The sequence below is a fragment of the Desmodus rotundus genome, chromosome 8, assembly GCF_022682495.2.
Source record: "Desmodus rotundus isolate HL8 chromosome 8, HLdesRot8A.1, whole genome shotgun sequence".
Lineage (NCBI taxonomy): Eukaryota > Metazoa > Chordata > Mammalia > Chiroptera > Phyllostomidae > Desmodus > Desmodus rotundus.
In genome coordinates, this window is record NC_071394.1 from 122,768,456 (window position 1) to 122,786,871 (window position 18,416).

The 18,416-nt window shown below is 39.4% G+C and overlaps 1 protein-coding gene across 14 annotated transcripts in view; it reads left to right on the forward strand.

Annotated features, from left to right (window-relative positions):
- The window catches only part of ARPP21 (cAMP regulated phosphoprotein 21), a 147,427-nt gene that overhangs the window by 55,417 nt on the left and 73,594 nt on the right, over positions 1 to 18,416 (forward strand). For 10 of the 14 annotated variants that reach the window (XM_045200139.2, XM_045200138.2, XM_045200146.2 and 7 more), the window contains exons 10-12: positions 9,558 to 9,666; positions 11,539 to 11,640; positions 17,128 to 17,165. The exons of 1 other annotated variant lie outside the window; for it this stretch is intronic. In XM_045200139.2, the coding sequence (XP_045056074.2) occupies positions 9,558 to 9,666; positions 11,539 to 11,640; positions 17,128 to 17,165 (249 nt within the window). The remainder of the gene's footprint in view (positions 1 to 9,557; positions 9,667 to 11,538; positions 11,641 to 17,127; positions 17,166 to 18,416) is intronic. 3 more of the 14 variants (XM_045200143.2, XM_045200144.2, XM_045200147.2) reach the window with 1 other exon arrangement.

Consider the following 18,416-nt stretch of genomic DNA (forward strand, 5'->3'; position numbering starts at 1 on the left):
TTCTGTTGGAGTTCTTCGTTACCTGTCAGGTTAGGTGTCAAAACCAAATGAGCCTCTTGGAAATCTGGGGCAGATGTATTAGGGTCTGTGCTATTTTTGCCCCCCAAGTGATGTTTATAATGTATTTACTCTCTGTAATGTTGCTTTTTTTCATATTCAGGATTGAGGCTAAAAATGGGTACAGTGATTTTATAAAAAAATATTTACATGCAACAAATATAAGAGCCTGTGTTTATATGAGGTTTTCTTCTCTCTGTCTCTCTTTCTGATCTACATTTTCTCTTGCTTATTTTTCTGTGCATTTAGCCAGGAGAAGCTCACTGTTCTTCTATTAGACAATTATTTTCAGCTCCCTCTCTTCTTCATTCTAGAGAAAGGATTTGTGTTCAGGGTATAGCATTTGGAGACTAGAAACCCTGTGCTGGAGCTAGCATCATCCGAAGGGCCCGCGTCAGTCCCCTGAAAAGCCACGTGTGCACCTGAGTGTCTTTGCATCTGTCAGAGTAACCGTTGAGCTAGTCTCAGATAATTTTCAAGTCAAAAGGTTGTCATCTCTTGAATATTTTTTTCTTTTGTCTTTCACATCCACCCACCATCATTGCCTTAAATCCCCTACTCTAAAAGTACCCAGCAAAGAAAGGAAATAGCAAATCCACTGAAGGAGAGACTGTAAAACAACACTGGCCCAAAGGCAGAAGTTAGGGGTGACACCATGAGAGACCAGTGCTTAAGAACTCAATGCCCTGATTCCCAAGATGTGCGGACCAAGGTGTTTGCTTGGTGTGATGAGTGGTATTAGTGACTAAAGTACTCTACCTGTCTGTTCTGGAAGGGGTAATTAACTGAGCTGGCTTTTAGGTGAATCACAAGAACCATAAAACGTGTTTTAGTATAAATGAAGCTTCATGCTAGGTGAAGCAGTTGAGCCCAGGTGACTTTAAGAATCTGGACGTGGTGGACAATTACTGCACTAAGAGGTAGGATGGTGGATCCTTCCCCTGCACATGGGCAGCAGTACATCAGAATCACCTGATACCTATTCTGCTTTGTTTCCCAAAGAGACTAAGGTTTAAAGCAGGAATCTTTACTCTTTGACCCTCAGGCATTTCACTCCCTGAAGGTGGTTAATTGTGTTTATACCAAAACAAACAGTAAAAAACCCACATTTCCTCCCACCTTTGTTGTATTTCTTTCCCTTGTGAGTAGCACCAGAACAGCATCCTGATATGGATGCTTGCTTAGCAATTCTCCGAAGATCAAGCACCTCCTGGAAATCAATGGGTGGCTGGTTGGCATCCTATTGTTGTTGAACGTGATAAATTTACTCTGTACTTTTTAGAGGAACAGCATTGGAAATCATCTGCTTGAAGTCAAAGGTCCAGAAACCTAACTCAGAATTGCATTACTCTCAGAAAAACCAATGAAGTTTTATTTACTGAACAACTTTAATCAATACTCAGGCTCAAAGTAAGACTTACCTGTTAACATTGGTCCAACTCCATTCCAATATTATATTTTCTCATATTATTATTCTCACATACTTCAGAGGCCATAAGTTTCTATGGATGAGAAAGGTAAATCATAGGACTATATTGTTGTATTCCTTTCCCCACTTGAAATTATTTATGAGACTTTGAGTATCAAATGTGTAATTTATCACTTAATTTTCAAAATGAAACACGCATGTGCCTTCTATAACAGCATTCTTAATATAACATTTTTAAAAAGTTTTTCCATACAGTAATGATACTTTTTAAATTTTTATTTATGTATCTTACCACATTCTAGGTAGATAAACCCAAACCATTTTACAGGAGTAAAAACTGAGACTCATGTCTTGGTCTTTCTTACCTACTCACCTCACAGAAGCCCAACACTGAAACCCGCTTCTCCTGGCGCTCAGCCGTGGCTCTTCCCTTAAGGTTAAGAAAACAAGAGCTAATCTTTATAGAATCTGAAGTGATGACAGAAGCAAGAAGGACCCCCAAAACTATTCTTTCACCAGTACCCATTGGTTTCCTTACAACATCCTAATGTGCATTTACTTTGAAAATGAAACAGAGAACTCAATTCAACAATGTTTATGCTAAGATGATTGTTAAAACTATGACAGCAACAAAACTCCAGAACCGCAGAACCCACTGGATCAGAAATTGTCCTGGCGTACTTGGAAGTGGGGTAAAACCCACATTCTTAAAACTTGCCAAGCAAAAAGTACTCCTCAGGTGTTCAGCACGGGGCTGTCAGCAAAAGGAGCATAGACTGTTGAACACGCCCATCTTCTGGTTATAGTTGATTTGAGGAGCCAACGTAATTTTAGGCAGGACTGTGTGTGTGTGTGTGTGTGTGTGTGAATAGATTATCTGTGTATACAGTTTGGGACAATTGAGAGAAAGGTTCACCATACATATGCTATATATAATAAAATAATATAGGCCATGAAGGAAAATTTAGAAACTATTCAGAATATAAGACTATTTTAATTGTCCATAATCCAGTGATTAGATACAAACCACTTTGAAATTGAATTGTTATATATACATGTATATACACACACACACACATATGGTATATATGGTATTGCCCTAAATGTAAACATACAGTAGTTCTCAGAAAGCAGGGAGCAAGACCACTGTGGCTGGGTTCTTCCACCTGCAACTGGGCTTGCTGCGGGCAGCGGGGTGCCCCTCAGTTCCTGAGAGTGCTGTGGCTTCTATGTCATGGAAGTCGGCAGTCATTTCCACACTTGTACCTTGAGAAAAGGTTTAGGGCTTACTTGTAGGTGACAGCCCGGTCGTACACAACGGATAGCTGGGCTGCTTGTGTCCTTCTCACCTTAAGATTTCTGGTAGTGGAGAGGTGGTTGGCATGTTGCTATGGCTTCAGAGAAGAGGTAATTGAGGCATCAAGTAGGTAAAACAGCTCTGGTTTATTGATCAAAGGTGCTTGGTTTCCACTTAGTTGTTTATTTAAATGCTAGACTGTTAAGTATTGATACAAATCTTCAAACAGTAAATTGGAATCTACCAAGAGAAGGGGATACCTGCCCAATATATTTTATCCCACAACCAGCCTCCTTCCAACTGCTCAGCCTTTCTATGGATCGACCCCACAGCGCTCCCAGAGCATCATAGCCCCAGATGCCCTAATCTCTACTTCCCAACCTCCTGGCCTTCAAACTGGAAATATAAACAAACAGCATTTCTTTATACATACAAAGATTATCTGTTAACTATCAATTAATGGGCATTGATAATTCTGGACCTTCTCAGCAAGTAAAAATATTACATTTGCATGTAAGTTTAAATGCAATACTTTTATGTACACCATTATAATATACATGAGCAAAAAGCCTTCACTCCTAAGAAACAACAATTATAGTCAACAATTTTCAAAGAACATGTTACTTTAAGGAAATTGTTCCTTGCTTATTTGGAACTGGTGAATCGAACCATTATTTGAATATTATAGATTGGATCTGTCCTGGTTAAGGTTAACACTAATGGACAAGTAAATGTTGGTTTAGTATCCATTGGTGTACTTTTAGATCTGGCCACTAAGAAAAATGTGAAAGTGGTAGAGACAGCTTGCGACATTGACTGGGTGCTTTACTAGTAGTGCCTGGCATCGGGCTTGATACTGCACGTGCATTACCTGCATCTCGTGTAACCCTCCCAAGCCCTTGAAAGTACCGTTACTGTCCATTTTTTACAACAAAACAAACAACACTTGTGTCACAGGGACGTTAAGTACCTTGCAGGAAGCCACAGTTAATAAGCTACAGAGCTGAAAAGACACAGTAACGTGCGTTTTGAAAAGCCACGTTGTGTTTGGCTTGCGTATCAGCATTTATGTGTGAATTGTTTAAAACTTAGTTTAATTATTTAAACCGTTGCTACGCTAAATTTGGTGTGCTAGTTGATGTCCATTTTATGTAAAGTTGTTGAGTTATGTGCCAAAATGCATGGTGTTTTGTGGGGAGCGGAGCCTCGAGTCATTGGATCCGTAATGCTGCTACCGTTTAACATTTATATAATATTGCAATGAACGAATGGAGAGCTTAAAGAAAACAAAGTGTCAGCCCTAGCCCTCTTCTTTTTAAATGATTCATTCGTGGAAATTCTCCATTTATAGGCAAACTTGTAAGAAATACGCCATGTTATTAAGCAAAGTAGACCCATCTGGTGTGTATGTCTCTTTGGTATTGTCACTCCTACGGGGTCCATCACTGTTCAGAAACGGCCAAACTCACCAACAGATACTATATTACTCCAGGTCTTAATTACATGTGATTTCTTTCTCTTTATCAAATTACATATTTTCTCCTTTTTTCCTTAACCTTCTTATCTTTTTCTGTATCATTATAATTTAGATTGGACACTATTTCTTAGCCATTCTTATATTATCATTAGTAAATCCATGTTTCTATGCTTATAGATCAAGAAAGACATAGCAATAAAGAGGGTGGTTTTGTGTTTGTTTATTTGATTACATATATTAGAAAGTCTTAATGTGATAAGCCAAGACCAGAAGCAGGGACAATAATTAATCCTGCTATCTTTGAAAATAGCAGTGCAGCAGAAAGACTAAGAATTGGTTTGACAAAATAAAACAGCTGTATGTTCATGTTAGCTGATTATAAAATAATGTAAACCATGAAAGGAGATTTAGAAACCATTCAGAATATGAGTATTTTAATTGTCCATAATCCAGTGATTAGATACCAACCACTTTTAAATTATTGAATTTGTTTCTTATTTTTCTAAACTAATAGTTTTTATTAATTTGTTGTCATAAAATACTACATGTTTACTATAATAATCAGAGATATATTAAAGGTTAGCAGTAAAATTTGCCTGTTATCCCAGCATCCAGAGACTTCTATTATTATTATTATTATTATTATTATTATTATTATTATTATTATATAATCTCAACAAATATGATCATGTTATCTATTCTTTTACAAATTATTTTTCTATGTTAGTAAACAGTATTGAATTTCAATTTATAGAGCTGCATATTACATGTCAGCTATTTTAAGTTCCTTAACCAGTCCACCATGGGTTCCCACTGTTTTGCTGTCTTCATCAATGGAACTGTGTATTATTAACCCATTACTAATTCCTGTGGTTTCATTCTTAGAAATAGAATCACTCTTCCAAGGTGGACTGACACTTCTCCAGGCTTTTAAATGCCCATAGCCACTGTGCCAGGGCCGTGGTACCAGTTTAAGAGCTGTCTTACAGACCCTTGGCTCTTCGAGCATTCTGCTTAATTTTGTGGCTGCTCACCAATAGCTTTATATTAAAGAAGGGTCAAGGCGTTTCCTATTCTAGTGTGCTTGTCTCTGTTTATATATACAGGATGCAGTCAAGATAGGATTAAAAGATGCTAATAAAGGAAGCTTGATAGCACTAACTATATTGGATGTATAAGGGATAGCCTCACTTAAGAGAGACTGAGATTGTCTAAAATGACACAATAATAATGGAAAGAAAACATCAGTTGCAAATCCTTTCATTGAAAGCTTTAAAGCATTAAGGGAACAATGCCGCTTAGATTCCTCTAATGTGTTTGGCTTTAAATATTTTTGATAGATGTCTTATACTGCCCAAATATTTCTTTCCTGTTGCACACAGGGTAAAATATTTTAAGATATTATTTATGCACACTGATTACTATCTTTCAGCTATTCGGTATGAAATTCAAAGACTTTGTATACCTCCATATTTAGTAGACTCGAGTTCTTCATTGGTGTGTGGGTGAGGGGAGGGAGCAGAGGATGAAGCTCTGGAAGTAATCAACTTGGTCTCCAGAAACTGGCAGAGAAAGTAACCCATTGAAAATACTTCTAGAACCAAAAGTTTTAAAAAATAATTATAAAAATTGCTCACCTATTTTAGACTTAACGAGAAAAACATCTACCTAAAATTGGAATTGATTGACTAGGAGAGTTTGATTGCCTTGCGCGGTACTTCGCTCAGCCGCACTGCATCTCAATTCAATAGCCGTCTACTAGGGAAGAAGGCGGAGTTAGTTCTGACTTTCGAAAGGTTTGGCTAGGGTACCAGTGCCCTTCACCACGCACGGCCCCTGAATGTCACAGTGCTACGAACTGTGGGAAAAGCTTATTTTACCTCAGAAGAGAAAGCTGTTGTTTTCATCAAGAAGAAATATTAAATCCACTTTCTCGGCTTTTTGATGATGATATAGAGAGAGCTAGAAATAATACCTCATGGACTAAGATCCACTGGAAGTGAGAAATTTAGACATCTGTGATGATGCACGGCCACGAGATAAGTCATAAATTCTGATTATCATTAACTTAATAAGAACAGCTACATTTTGCAGCCTTGAGGAGTTTTTCTTAGTTATAGCCTTGTAGTGATACATTAAAAGTAATTTATTCTCATTTTTTAAAAAGGTTCATAATATATTACTTTGGTTCCATTCATTTTATGGCTAAGAAATAATACTGCTATGATGTTCAATTAGTGATAAGAAAGATTTTTAAATTGTATAATATAATAGCGCATAACCAGTCATTTTTCTTTTACTCACACACAATACTTGAGCTGTATAGTACAGTTTCCATGAGTTTCAACTGCAAATTGCTCTTCAGCTTTCGAGTCATGGATAATGCTCTACAAAAACCAACCTGGAGAAATCTTACAGGGTTTATTCCTTTTAGGCATATGTCAAGTGGTTACTTTAAAATCACTGAAAATATTTTTGAAATAATCATGAAGAGGATTAATAATTTGGACCATTAGGTTCTACTGCTTGAAAAAAAATTAAACAAGATATTTGAAAAGCAGTTATGGAGAATGCACTTTGCATGGTTTGTGTCAGAGTAAGAAATATTCTTGCTCTATTATTTACATTATTGATTAACACAAGCTCCTTTGACTACCCTTTGCTTTTACCTAAATATGTCCTGGTGTGAAAAACAAATAAACCAGCAGTAAAAAGGAACACAAATGAAATTTCAAAATAATGTTTGAATAACTCTTTTATAGTTATAACACTTTAAACTGAGGAATCCCAAAACAAGAAAAGGTAAGATTCTTATTTCCACCTCTAAATTTTAAAATCTTTAATAACATGATTATTTTTGGTCCGCTTAAAGCAAAACATAGATTGGATTTTTAAAGATCTCCCTAATGTTATAAATTTGAACTCATGCTCCTACTAATCAAACTCTCTCCTGTTTTATTTTATAATTTTAAAGTGTATGACTGCATATCTTATTCAGTGACCCTTTGGTCTTCCCTTTCACTACGTTAATTTACATACCGCTGTACTAAATTTTTATTCATTCATACATTGACTCATTTATTTATTTCACCAAATGCCTCCCATATGCCAGGCACGGTTCTAGGCACTGAGGGTTATGTATTTAAAAAAGAACGTTTTTACCAAAATGGCACTTACATTCCAGCTGTGGTTAGTGTCCTGAAATCTCAGTCTGCATGCTCTCCTTCCTAGAGAAGAGTTGATTTCAAAGCAAACTCACCTTCTGCTTGTGAATTCTCATACCATTTTATTTCTAAAAGGACAGTTATAGACTGTTAACAACAAATACAAGAAACGCCTCTGTAAATTTAGCAGTGAGAAAATCATCTCATTTACTAGAGTTGATGAGACTACAGAGTTGGGGGATGTTAGGAGAGACTTAATTAGCATTGGTACAATCACCATTTGGATTTAAGTTCATATCCTAATTTCACTGGCTACGTAAAAAAAAAAAAAACAATGTAATATCTAAGTATTGATTAACGATGTTGACATGCTCAAAAAGTTCCAGGAGAATTGTTACCATTTACAGTGATCTTCAACTGTTCATGCGAATATCATAAGACTTTACAGTACAATAAGCAATTGAACTGTCCTGGGACTTTGCCAGCCCAGAAGATGTTGGATTTCTCCACTGTGAGTGGCCTCTTTGCCGTAAAGTTCAAGTTTCTTTTGCCCCTTAGTGTTCTGATTTTAAAATGTCGTATTTGCCCTTCCAGATCATTTGTTATATTTTTCTTACACCTGGTGGAAAACATATCCATTGATCTTTAAGATGATGCAATGCAGGGCGTTTGTTTTCTCAGTGAGGTGTGAGGAGCTCTGGTCCTCTGTCTGCTCCATCAGCAGAGAGAAACACCCATGTGTCTGCAAGGATGTAAGCATGCTGTCGTCTGTAGCTTAGTGGGCAAATCTATACACTGGGAGCCAAAATGACCACTGAGGGATGTTTATTTATCCATAAAAGAGGCAAAATGTATGTGTTCCTCTTGCATCAAAGTTTTATTTTTAAGGCTTGAATAAGATAATAGTATCATTTTATAAATATCATACAAAGTTTTACAAGCTGTAACTGGTATTATTTCAGTTTGCTGTTAGTGTCTGTTCATCACTGTTATTATAATATATGTATATGTATTTAAGGAAAGGATGTGTCCCACCAATATTTGAATTATTTGCTGAAATTAATCCATTGTTTTTGAAGTGCTGTTTACTCATTTTTGGATCTATAAGGAAACGATGACATTCCCTTAATCACTGGTCACCCATATTGAACAACAGATACTGTGGGGTGACTTCCCAATGACTGAATGCATAATGAACCCAGTAGGGATGGAAAACCCACTGAGCCTCCGAAGTAGCGCATCCGATAGGGCAGAGACACTTTAATGACAGTCATAAGTAATGACTGCTCTGAAGCCCAGGACAAATAGTTATCACTTCCTCTGGGGGTGAACCGAAGCCCATGTCATTCAATGAGTCTCTGGGCAATTGAAGTGCAGGGCGATTGTGGGAAATTAACAAGGAAGTGGAGCCCTTTCCTGTAATAGTACAAAATGATTAAAAGGACCTAAAAAAATCAATTGACTGATCAATAGTGTGTAACTGCTTGGAGCATTTTCCCCATGCTAATCAGTCATTAAGTTGTTTAAACTAAACATTTCCAGTTCCTCCAATTACTGAGCTGATTTACAAGACGTGGTCAAGGATGTCAGAGCCTCCCGGAGCCAGATTCCAGGGCAGTTGTCCTGGGAGAAAGATGGCAATAATGTATAAATGATCCTCTCTCACTGTGGATTAAGAAGGTTATTAAAAAGGAGGATATGCTGGGAGATGTTCTCTCCTTGTGTCCGGACGTCGGTGAATTAATGTGTTGCTCCCAAGTTCTAAACGTTTATATTGGTTCTAGAATATGGGTGGGGACTTGGTTAAATTCCAGAGCAATGGAGGTCCAGACAACTATATAAACATCTATACATTATATATATACAGGCCTTTAAAATATCTTTTTAACTTCAGCCATTGTGAGCAGCATGCAGCAAACAAGACTCCGAATTCAAACCAACCAAAGGTATTCTAACAACACCTGTGAGGTGACCTATCGCCTACCTGTGTATTGCCAGCAACTCCAGTATCAAAACCACGTGTAAACTTTTTCTTTATAGTTGAATGCCACTGTGGGGGAAATACAGCACTAAAAAAGTAACTTTAAACAGGGGAAAAAACTTTTTTATTGATATGTTTTACTTTGCTGGCAGACCAGAGCAAAGGTTTTGTGAACATTTAAAAGATGACAAAGGTGAAGAATCCCAGAAGCGGTTTATCTTGAAGCGAGATAACTCTAGTATTGATAAAGAAGACAACCAGGTTGGTTCTCAAGTTTGAGAGTGGCTGACGTTGTTTTTGAAGGTGGGCTGACTGATGTTCTTGTCGTTCCTCTGTTGCCCCTTTCTCCCTCTCCCAACTCTCCCCTGCCTCTGATACCACCGTCCTCTCTCCAACCTCCTTGCCCGCCTTGCCTCCCCCTTTGGCATTCAATGGGGAGCCAAAACCCCATGTCCTGGTTGCTTTAGCAATGGCTCTGTGTTGGGCTGCATGGGTGGTGCTTGGCGCAGTTCCTGCTGCATGAGTTGGGGGGTTGGGATGCCACCGGCTCTGAGCTGTTGGGAAAAGCTTTGTCAGTCGCATTTCCAGATGTCTGTGTAACATGGCAGTCGTTCCACTCCTTACAGCTTTGTCCTTCAGTTGTGCACAAATTGAGCTGGATTATCAAAATGGACCGATGATCACCTGGTGTAGCTGTAAAGAACAAACCTTGTTATGGTGAGGACAGGTGGATTTTGCAACTATCCTACAATAATAAGTCTTCACACGAAAGAATCAAGTTCATGTTTTAGTCTCCCAACCCTTCTCCTTGCCATGTTTTATTGTCCGTGTAAATTGTCCGCTTGTTTTGCATGAACTGTAGCACAACTCTCTCTTTCTGTGTGTTTTGCTCGTGATAAAACATTGTGTTGTTGTAGAGTAGTCTGACTCATGGTACCTCGATAAGGGTAGAGGTATTTTACTGAATTTCTTCCCCATGTGGGGGTGTGGGATCCAGGGCTATTAGGAAGAAAGCTGAGTAAATGGCAAAGAAAACAAGTTTTGCACGAGAATGAGAACAGTAGAAAGTCACAAAGTGCCATTATACTTTGTGTCTCTGACAATCAAAATAGATTTTTTTTTTGAAAATGACTTTGCTTTAAAATTCCTAAGGGCAAGATAATAAGCATCTCACTCAAGTTATTATTTTAATTCCTCTCAGTGAGTCACTGAAAGGCAGTATGTGCATCTGTGACACACTTAAAAGAAAAAAAGACCTGTTCATCATTGTATCTCATTTCCTCCCACCACCACCGAGCTCCACCACGGCTCGCGTTGACTCTGAAACGGGCCGGCATCCTGTACTTAGTGGGTGTTTGTTGAATGGATGGATGAACGTGGCTAGGGCAGAGCTTTGGTGAGGAATGGCAGGAGGAATATGGGAGGGTAGTTGAGGTACAGGACGAGGTTCAGATGAAAGGATGAAGGAGTCCTCATGCTGGGTTCTTTGAATTGTTACCTTACATTTCTTGATATTGACCCTGATCAACAAACACATTTCAAATTTAATTCAAATGCCAGGTGCAGTGTCACTCAGTGACTAAAAAGACTAGGAAGACTAGGATATAGAGCAATAGTGTCCACAGTTTCCTTTCTACTCATCACTTCTTGACTCCATTGCTTTGTGTTTCTCCGGTCCCCAAGTTTTCTAAGCCATTTCTTCCCTTAACCACCTGGATCTAGCCATCACTTCTTTTTTTTTTTTTTTTTAACCAACATCCTGCTTCCGTCTGAGATATCCAAATCACACAGGTTAGCAAAGGAGACAGAGTCCCTCCCTGGTGAACTATCACGTAGCTGAACTGACCGAACACCCGAGGCACATCCAGGTACTTCCATTCCAGAAACACCCATGCTACTTGCATCCAGCAAGGAGGCAACCAGGAGTGGCAATCGTGTCCTGGTGTGGCCTGTCATGCACATGCAGCACACACATACCCCCCACCATGGCTTCCTCAGGGACCAGAGGGAGTGAGGCTTTCCATGCTCCATTTGTTTAAGTGAACATTTATTACCCTTAGCTGACAGTTGCTTAACCGCAGACTTCTAACAGCTCAACTTGGATAACCCTCCTGATTTCTTTTTTCTGTTCAGCAAAACAGAATGCATCCATTTAGAGATGACAGACGAAGTAAATCAATTGAAGAGAGAGAAGAGGAATATCAGAGAGTGAGGGAGAGAATATTTGCACACGATGTGAGTAGTTGTTTTAATTGCCTCTTTAGTGCGGTCCTTCCATCAGCAGTAAGGCAGCCTCACTCCCCAGACAGTGAGCTGGCAGAGACAAAGGGAGCTGGAGCCAGGGAACAAGTGGAACTGCAGCAAACTAGAGGTGTTTCTGGAAGAGGCCCCGGTTCAGGGAAGCGATGGAAAGGTAGCCAGGGGTCTGCATGTGTTCCTAGGATGTGACCTGAGTGGGAATGGAGATATAATTTTGGTCAGTGAAATAGACCTTACGTACAGAGGCAGGTTGGTTGCCAGGTTTGAAGAAATGCCTTCACGTCCCCATTAGGCAGCAGATAGTACATGGTTGTCTTTTTCATATCAATGTCATGCAGTGGAACTACGAAACAGAAAGAAGAGTCTGCCAATCACACACGCAGAATTTTCTGCATTCTTAGCAAGTAGGAGCTTTTTATTATCTCAACGTTAAATAATAATACTCATTTCCCCCTCGATTTCAGATCAAATTAGTGTTGTAAACACTAATGATAAAACAACTTCTTTTGTTTTTGTTCAAATCCCCACAAATAAGATGTGGTAGGGATTTTTCTTTTCTATCCTTTTACCCACTGTGGTCAAAGTAAAATGCAATTAAATTATATAAAAATTAATAGGTAAAAAACAAGCTGGACTTAAATGCAAGAAAATGAAAAAGGCAAGTGATTGCCATAGCTGTCCCAGTTCATGAGATCATTTTCAGCAGCCTCCTAAAATGCTGGGTCCTTCCCTCTGCAGAAGTGGAGGTGCGAGCTCCTTTGCACAGACTATGACCCACGACACCTTGGAATCTACTAGGTTGGGGGGCGTTGGACCTCTTGCCGTGATTTGCTGCTGGAGGCCGTTGCAGAGCCAGCCTAGGGACCTAGGCTTCATTGCTCAGCATGGAGGAGGACTGATGTCCTCAGAGATTTCAAGTCCAAGCAGTGTCCCCAATCCTCCAGTGCCTGCTGGATCCTTTAACTAGAAGCTGCAGAGGAAGCAACCGTCTGCACTGTCTTCACCTGTGTACAGGCTTCTGGTATCTCTTGCAGATCCTCTCTGCCTTTCTTGGATACGTTAAAATTAAGTGTTGATGATTGAATAATCTGGCTCAGACCTCTGAAATTAGGAGAGTGCAAGAGAGGGAGATGGAGGTAGCCATAGTTGGAGGAGGTTCGGTACAGTTGTAGAAGATTCTGTGCAGGTGTGGGCTACTTAGATTTTTATCGTGGTCAGAGTTATTGCTGGTGCAGCCTGACACATGGAAGGCCTTCAGCTGAGTTTGCTGGATACCAGGGCGAAGTAATGGGAGGGTCTCTCCTCGTCACGGTAGCGTAAGGGTGCCCCCTGTGGACTGGAGGCAGCATGTTCTTGTCTGGTGACCTGTATGGAGAGGAACTTTGCTGAAGGCCAGTTCGTTTTGTATTCTCTCTCTCCCTCTCTCTCTCTCTCTCCCTCTCTCTCTCTTTTATGCACACACTCTCACTCACTCACACATGCATACACACATTTCCCCTCTTAACTCTGGTTCTGGCAAGCCATACAATTTATGAACGAATTGTTATATTCAAAAGCAAATGCTAATCACCCAGATAATGCACAAATGACATTATGCTTTTTTTCTCCCCAAAGTTGTGCCACGATGCTAGACACTCACAGGTAGGGGACCGAAAGTCACATCACTGATGCCTGCCTATGGGGAGGATGGCCCTCAGGCTGCTCTCCTCCGCTGTGGCTCCCCACGTCTGCAGAGAGGTCATTATCAGGAGAGGGGTCCGCATGACTTCCCCATGTCCCTTTTAAGATTCCTAAGAAGGGACCAGGGTAAAGATTGGAGGCAGGTGTTGCTGTTTAAAGGCTCTATGGCCACATGATGTGTTCACATTTCTTAAAAAGTGAAAGCAGACTTAAAGGTGAGGAAGCGTCAATGCCAAGACGTTGCCACAGCCAGCCCATTCCCTGAAAGCATTTGACAGCCTTCTCTAAAAGGCCATGGCCTCTTCTCTCTGTGGTGGCAGAGGTGTGCGCTCCTTTGATAGGCTGTCTGGTGGCCCACATTTCTGGCTTTACTAATCCAAGCTTGTTTCTGACATGACTAATCACCTGGTCTGTTAGGGCAGGGGAGTTTCAATGGGTGCATGCACCCAGAGATCGGAGTTTTTAGTATGTGGGCCTCTCCATAGGCTGCTGAGCATCTTTAAGACGTGGCAACTAGCTTCCCCACGTGCAAGTGATCCAAGAGAGAAAGAGAGAGCCCCAAATGGAAGACACGGTCTTTCCTAGCCTAATCCTGGAAGCAACATGCCTTCCCTTGTGTTGCATTCTGTTGGGCATACCCTCCAGCCCTGGTGAGAGGCATACTACACAGGAAGTGAAAACCAGGAGGTGGGGATTGCTGGAGTCACCCCGTGTTAAGCTGGATACTAGTGTGTTCTCCTCTATTAACACAAACTCAAGGGCGTAACAGCCATATGAACTTTCTTGGATGCATGTAGCAGCAGGTCATCCTTATTAGTTAAACAGAGACAGGACCCTTTAGCAAACCTCCATCTATGCAATTCCAGATTCCCAAGTGACCATTGCTACAGCCCAGGCTGCTGAGGTCCACAAGATAATCCAACTCTACCAAGTCAATTATAAAACAAATGCAAAGAATCCAGCATGAGGAAACTGTTACACACATCTGATCTTTTTCTTAGCTGGTCTTTAATTTAGTGTTTTCATAATTTAAAATGAAGTCATAAAGCCAGCATTCCTTGCTAAATATTAAGTGGTACTCAAACAGGTTGAAATATTTGTGTACTTAAGCAGCATTCTTTCTACTTTAAGTTACATTAGAGACTTATAGAGAAATACTTCCTGGCATTTACACATTAGCAAAATTCAAACTTACTTTAATATTTGATGTGTTCTTGATAGTTTACAAATGAAATGCATCTTGATGGCTAAGGTGTTTGTGTGTGCTTTGGGGTACACAACCCAAATATGCCAGTTACTTTGGGTTTTCTAGGAAACGATTTTCAAATTCAGTTTGAGAATTTTGGTATCTTGAGATCAGACAAACTTATTCATTACTGGAGAACTAAATTATTGTAAGTCAGAGCACACAAAACTTTAGTTCTCAAAGAATAAATAAATATATGTTGGTAATCAGAAATATTTGAAATAGAACTTTTATTTCCTTCAGCTTGTTTTGTGATTAATCCTATGCCACTGTTGCTGGTTTGAGGAAGGTTAAGTTGATAAAGCACTTTTTGTGAAGATGGTACGTTTTGCCCGGAAGGTAATTTCTGAAGGATGTTTATGTGTAAACAGGGACTCATCCTGGGTTTTGTTTTTTTTTTTTCTTTTGGTACTGGGATTCCTCCTCAGTGAGAACAGATAAGGGTGCCTGGTGCCACCTGGATTGGGGGTGGGACGTGGGAGACAATTCTGCAACCTATTAGGCAAAATCGTTTTCTTCTTAAATAAAAATGAGCCCTTTATATCTGAGAGTGCGTGACAACTTTGAATGCCGCATTAGTTCCTGTGACAATTTTATCTTTCTCTGCTATTAAAATGTGCAAGTTATTAATACTACTTATTTTAAAAGTTTATAATCATCCATTACTGAATCACATCCTATAACCATTTTTCCCTTATTTATGAAAATGTGGTGGAGGGATGATGAGATGATTTTTTATGACCTTTCCACAAAAATCAGAAAAACACTCTTGAGATACATTTTGGGGAAAGTTATCTTTGACCTGTAGGTGCTTTTTTTTTTTTTTTAGTTCAAAGAGTTTGGGTCGCTTAACTTTTCCCAAAATGCTATTAGATTCACAAGTGTGAAGAAGTCGGAATGCCTTTGATCAGCCCCTTCGGAGCAGTGGTGGAGTGTCAGTCATTCCCAAACCCAGAACGTTCTCACAGTAACTGACCTCTTTCCAACGACAAGAGCTGAGAGGTACCAAAGAACTGACTTCATAGTGTATCTCTGAGACGATCTCGTTTCCTTTCACATGACTTGACTCAACCCTGGAGCAAATCCAAGCTAAAGGAAATAAAGACAGTAAGATATTTCGTGGACTGTAAGCTGACCTTCTTAGGAATGATGGGGTGGCACATCTTTTGTATTTGTTTCCCTTTACAGAATTAAATGTCAAATAAAGAAGAGAGATTTTCTGAAAAGCTTTTTTGGTAATTGAGTAAAGTTTTGGCTTTTTTGTTACATAAAGTTTCAGCACACTTGGTGTTGAGGGTGCACGTTAAAGGCGCAGAGGTTCAACCCACGCACAGAAGTGCTCAGACCACAGAAGAAAACTTGACACCCGGATCTAGCCCTTTGGCTTAGTGGGAGGAAATGATTCCTGCAGTAACAAATCATGAGAAACCAATATGCCGCTTCCCTTTCTGAGCAATGGTTACATTAACGGCATCCTCAAACTCAAGAATTTGATATTGAAAGGTCATTATGATGTTGTTAGTTTTATTTGATCTTAAAATGGACCTGTTAAGTCTGTGTTTATTCCTTTAGCAGGTCACTTATTCACCACTTAGGAAACCTACGCTATAATACGGTTTGCCTATTTATGTTTGGAAACTCAGGACTTCGAAAGTGGTTTTACGTTAATTCCTAAACACAGTCGCTATATGATAGGACCATGGCACCATATTTTGTTTGGACTTCTGTTTTTTGGTTTGCTAAAAGTTAATTTGATCTGCCCTTCTCCCTCATGGAATGGTAATGAAATTTTATCTTCCCTGTGTTGTGTATAAACACAAGAAATTAAAGAAATGAATACTTGGGGGATGGGAGCTGAGAAGAAAGTCATTTGGTTTTCTCTGTGAAAAACTAAGAAATCTTACATGGCGTGTGACTTTTTTTTTTTTAATTAGCTTCATTTTGTTTTCATTTGTCTTCTGCACTCACCCACCCCCACCCTGCCTTAGGATGGTGATTGATGGCATCTCTTCAGTTTTGAGCTTCTTGCCGTCAATCTGTTTATTTCGGGAGAGTTTAATATTGCCAGATAATAACTGCAGGATAGTGACATTGCACTCTTCCATCCCCGGGCAGAGTGGGCCAAGTTCACGCGCTCTGCCTTGATTTGAACCTGTCATTCAGGCTCTTGGTGGCAGCATCTCTGCAGCCCCAGAGGAAACTGCAAGCTGGGGATCCGAGGGTCACACGTTTCTCCAGCAGTTTCGTTCACAACACGTTTCTTCTCCCGACCTTGATGCTGAACAGGGTAAATCTATTCGAAACCTGGAGGTGTTCTGATGGAAAAGTACTGTTTGCTGCATGAGAATGGTTTCCATTCTACCTCTAACCTATTTTTTTTCCTTTTTTATTTCCATATGTCCTAAAAAATGGTACATATTTCTCTTAATTTTTTTTCCCCTTGGAGGGGAAAAGTAGTTTTAAAACCAGGCAAGGATTTGGGAATCCCTCAACAGTATCCCGAACGTCTGATGCAATGCCTTTCTTTTATTTTTCAGTCAGTTTGCTCCCAGGAAAGCCTTTTTGTGGAAACCAGGTAAAATGCAATTTGCTTTTTCATGTCTTTAGAGGAACAGAGTGTGTCCTGTGTGTTCTGTACACTCATAGATATATATTCCATATACAAGTGCATGCTTGAATATATGTATGACTGAATACATATATTTATGTGTACACACCTATATATGCCCATATGTATGTTATTTAGCACATCTAAAGCTTATTTGATGGAGGGAAAAACTCCTTTCAGTTACTTCCAAACGTGAGTTTCAATGTTTCCCCTATTTTGAGTCTCTACGTCTGGTTCTTCCAACAGTTGTAATTCCTATCACATTCACCGGGCGTTAAAAAGTGTAAAAGTCGAGACCACACAGGAACTTGCAGTTTCATTGGCTTATTGAAGAGGCTGCTAAAAGTACTTGTATATTTGCTATTATTAACCCCTTTGTGTGCCCCTAATTATATATAGCTATACAAACAATCACTTGAATAATATTATTTGAAGTTTCTCATTCTAAATAATCTACCAGCCTTTATAAAAGACCTAACTTGGAAATCTTATCTAAACTGGTCTGGATTAAACAGTATACCTGGCTTGGGAGTTAGTAGGAGGAGGTGATTGTTATGAAGTGAATGAGTTATAAAATTTACACAAAGCCTTGAGCATAAGAGCAGACATTTTTCAAGTTTAATATATACCCTTTTCTTAATAGTTCTAAACTGATAGAGGTATTAAAATGCCCCATTGATTTAATTGCAGATTTTCAAGGTGAATTAGGAGTTCTGCATTTGCTATACTAATGGGCAACTTGGAATGAAAATATGGTATTCCTTTTAAAAGTGGTGGTTAATTTTATTTCAGGTGTCAGCTTAATGGGTGGTCCCTATAAGTTGATTAAAATGCAGGCTGTTTGATTAAATTCCAGTACTTAGAGAAAGTTTAAACTGGTCATTAGAAATGACTGGTGGAAAAAATGCCGTCATTGATATTAGCAATTACAAAGCTTCAAGTGAGTCAGTCCCTCAATTGGACAGACTGGTTTTAGAAGAGATAAAATTAGAAAACAAGTCTTCATGAAGCATTCAAAAGGAAAGAGGACTCGTGGACATGGGCAACTGTGTGGGGACTGTGAGGGGTGGGGGGGGCGGGGAGGGGAGGGGATATAAAGGAACTAAATGGTAATGAAAAAATACCGTAAGAAAGGAAAAAAAAAGAAAAACTATTTTTAAAAAGCTAAAAAAATAATGGAGATTCAGACTGGTGCTCCTTATTTTACAGTAAAGTTAA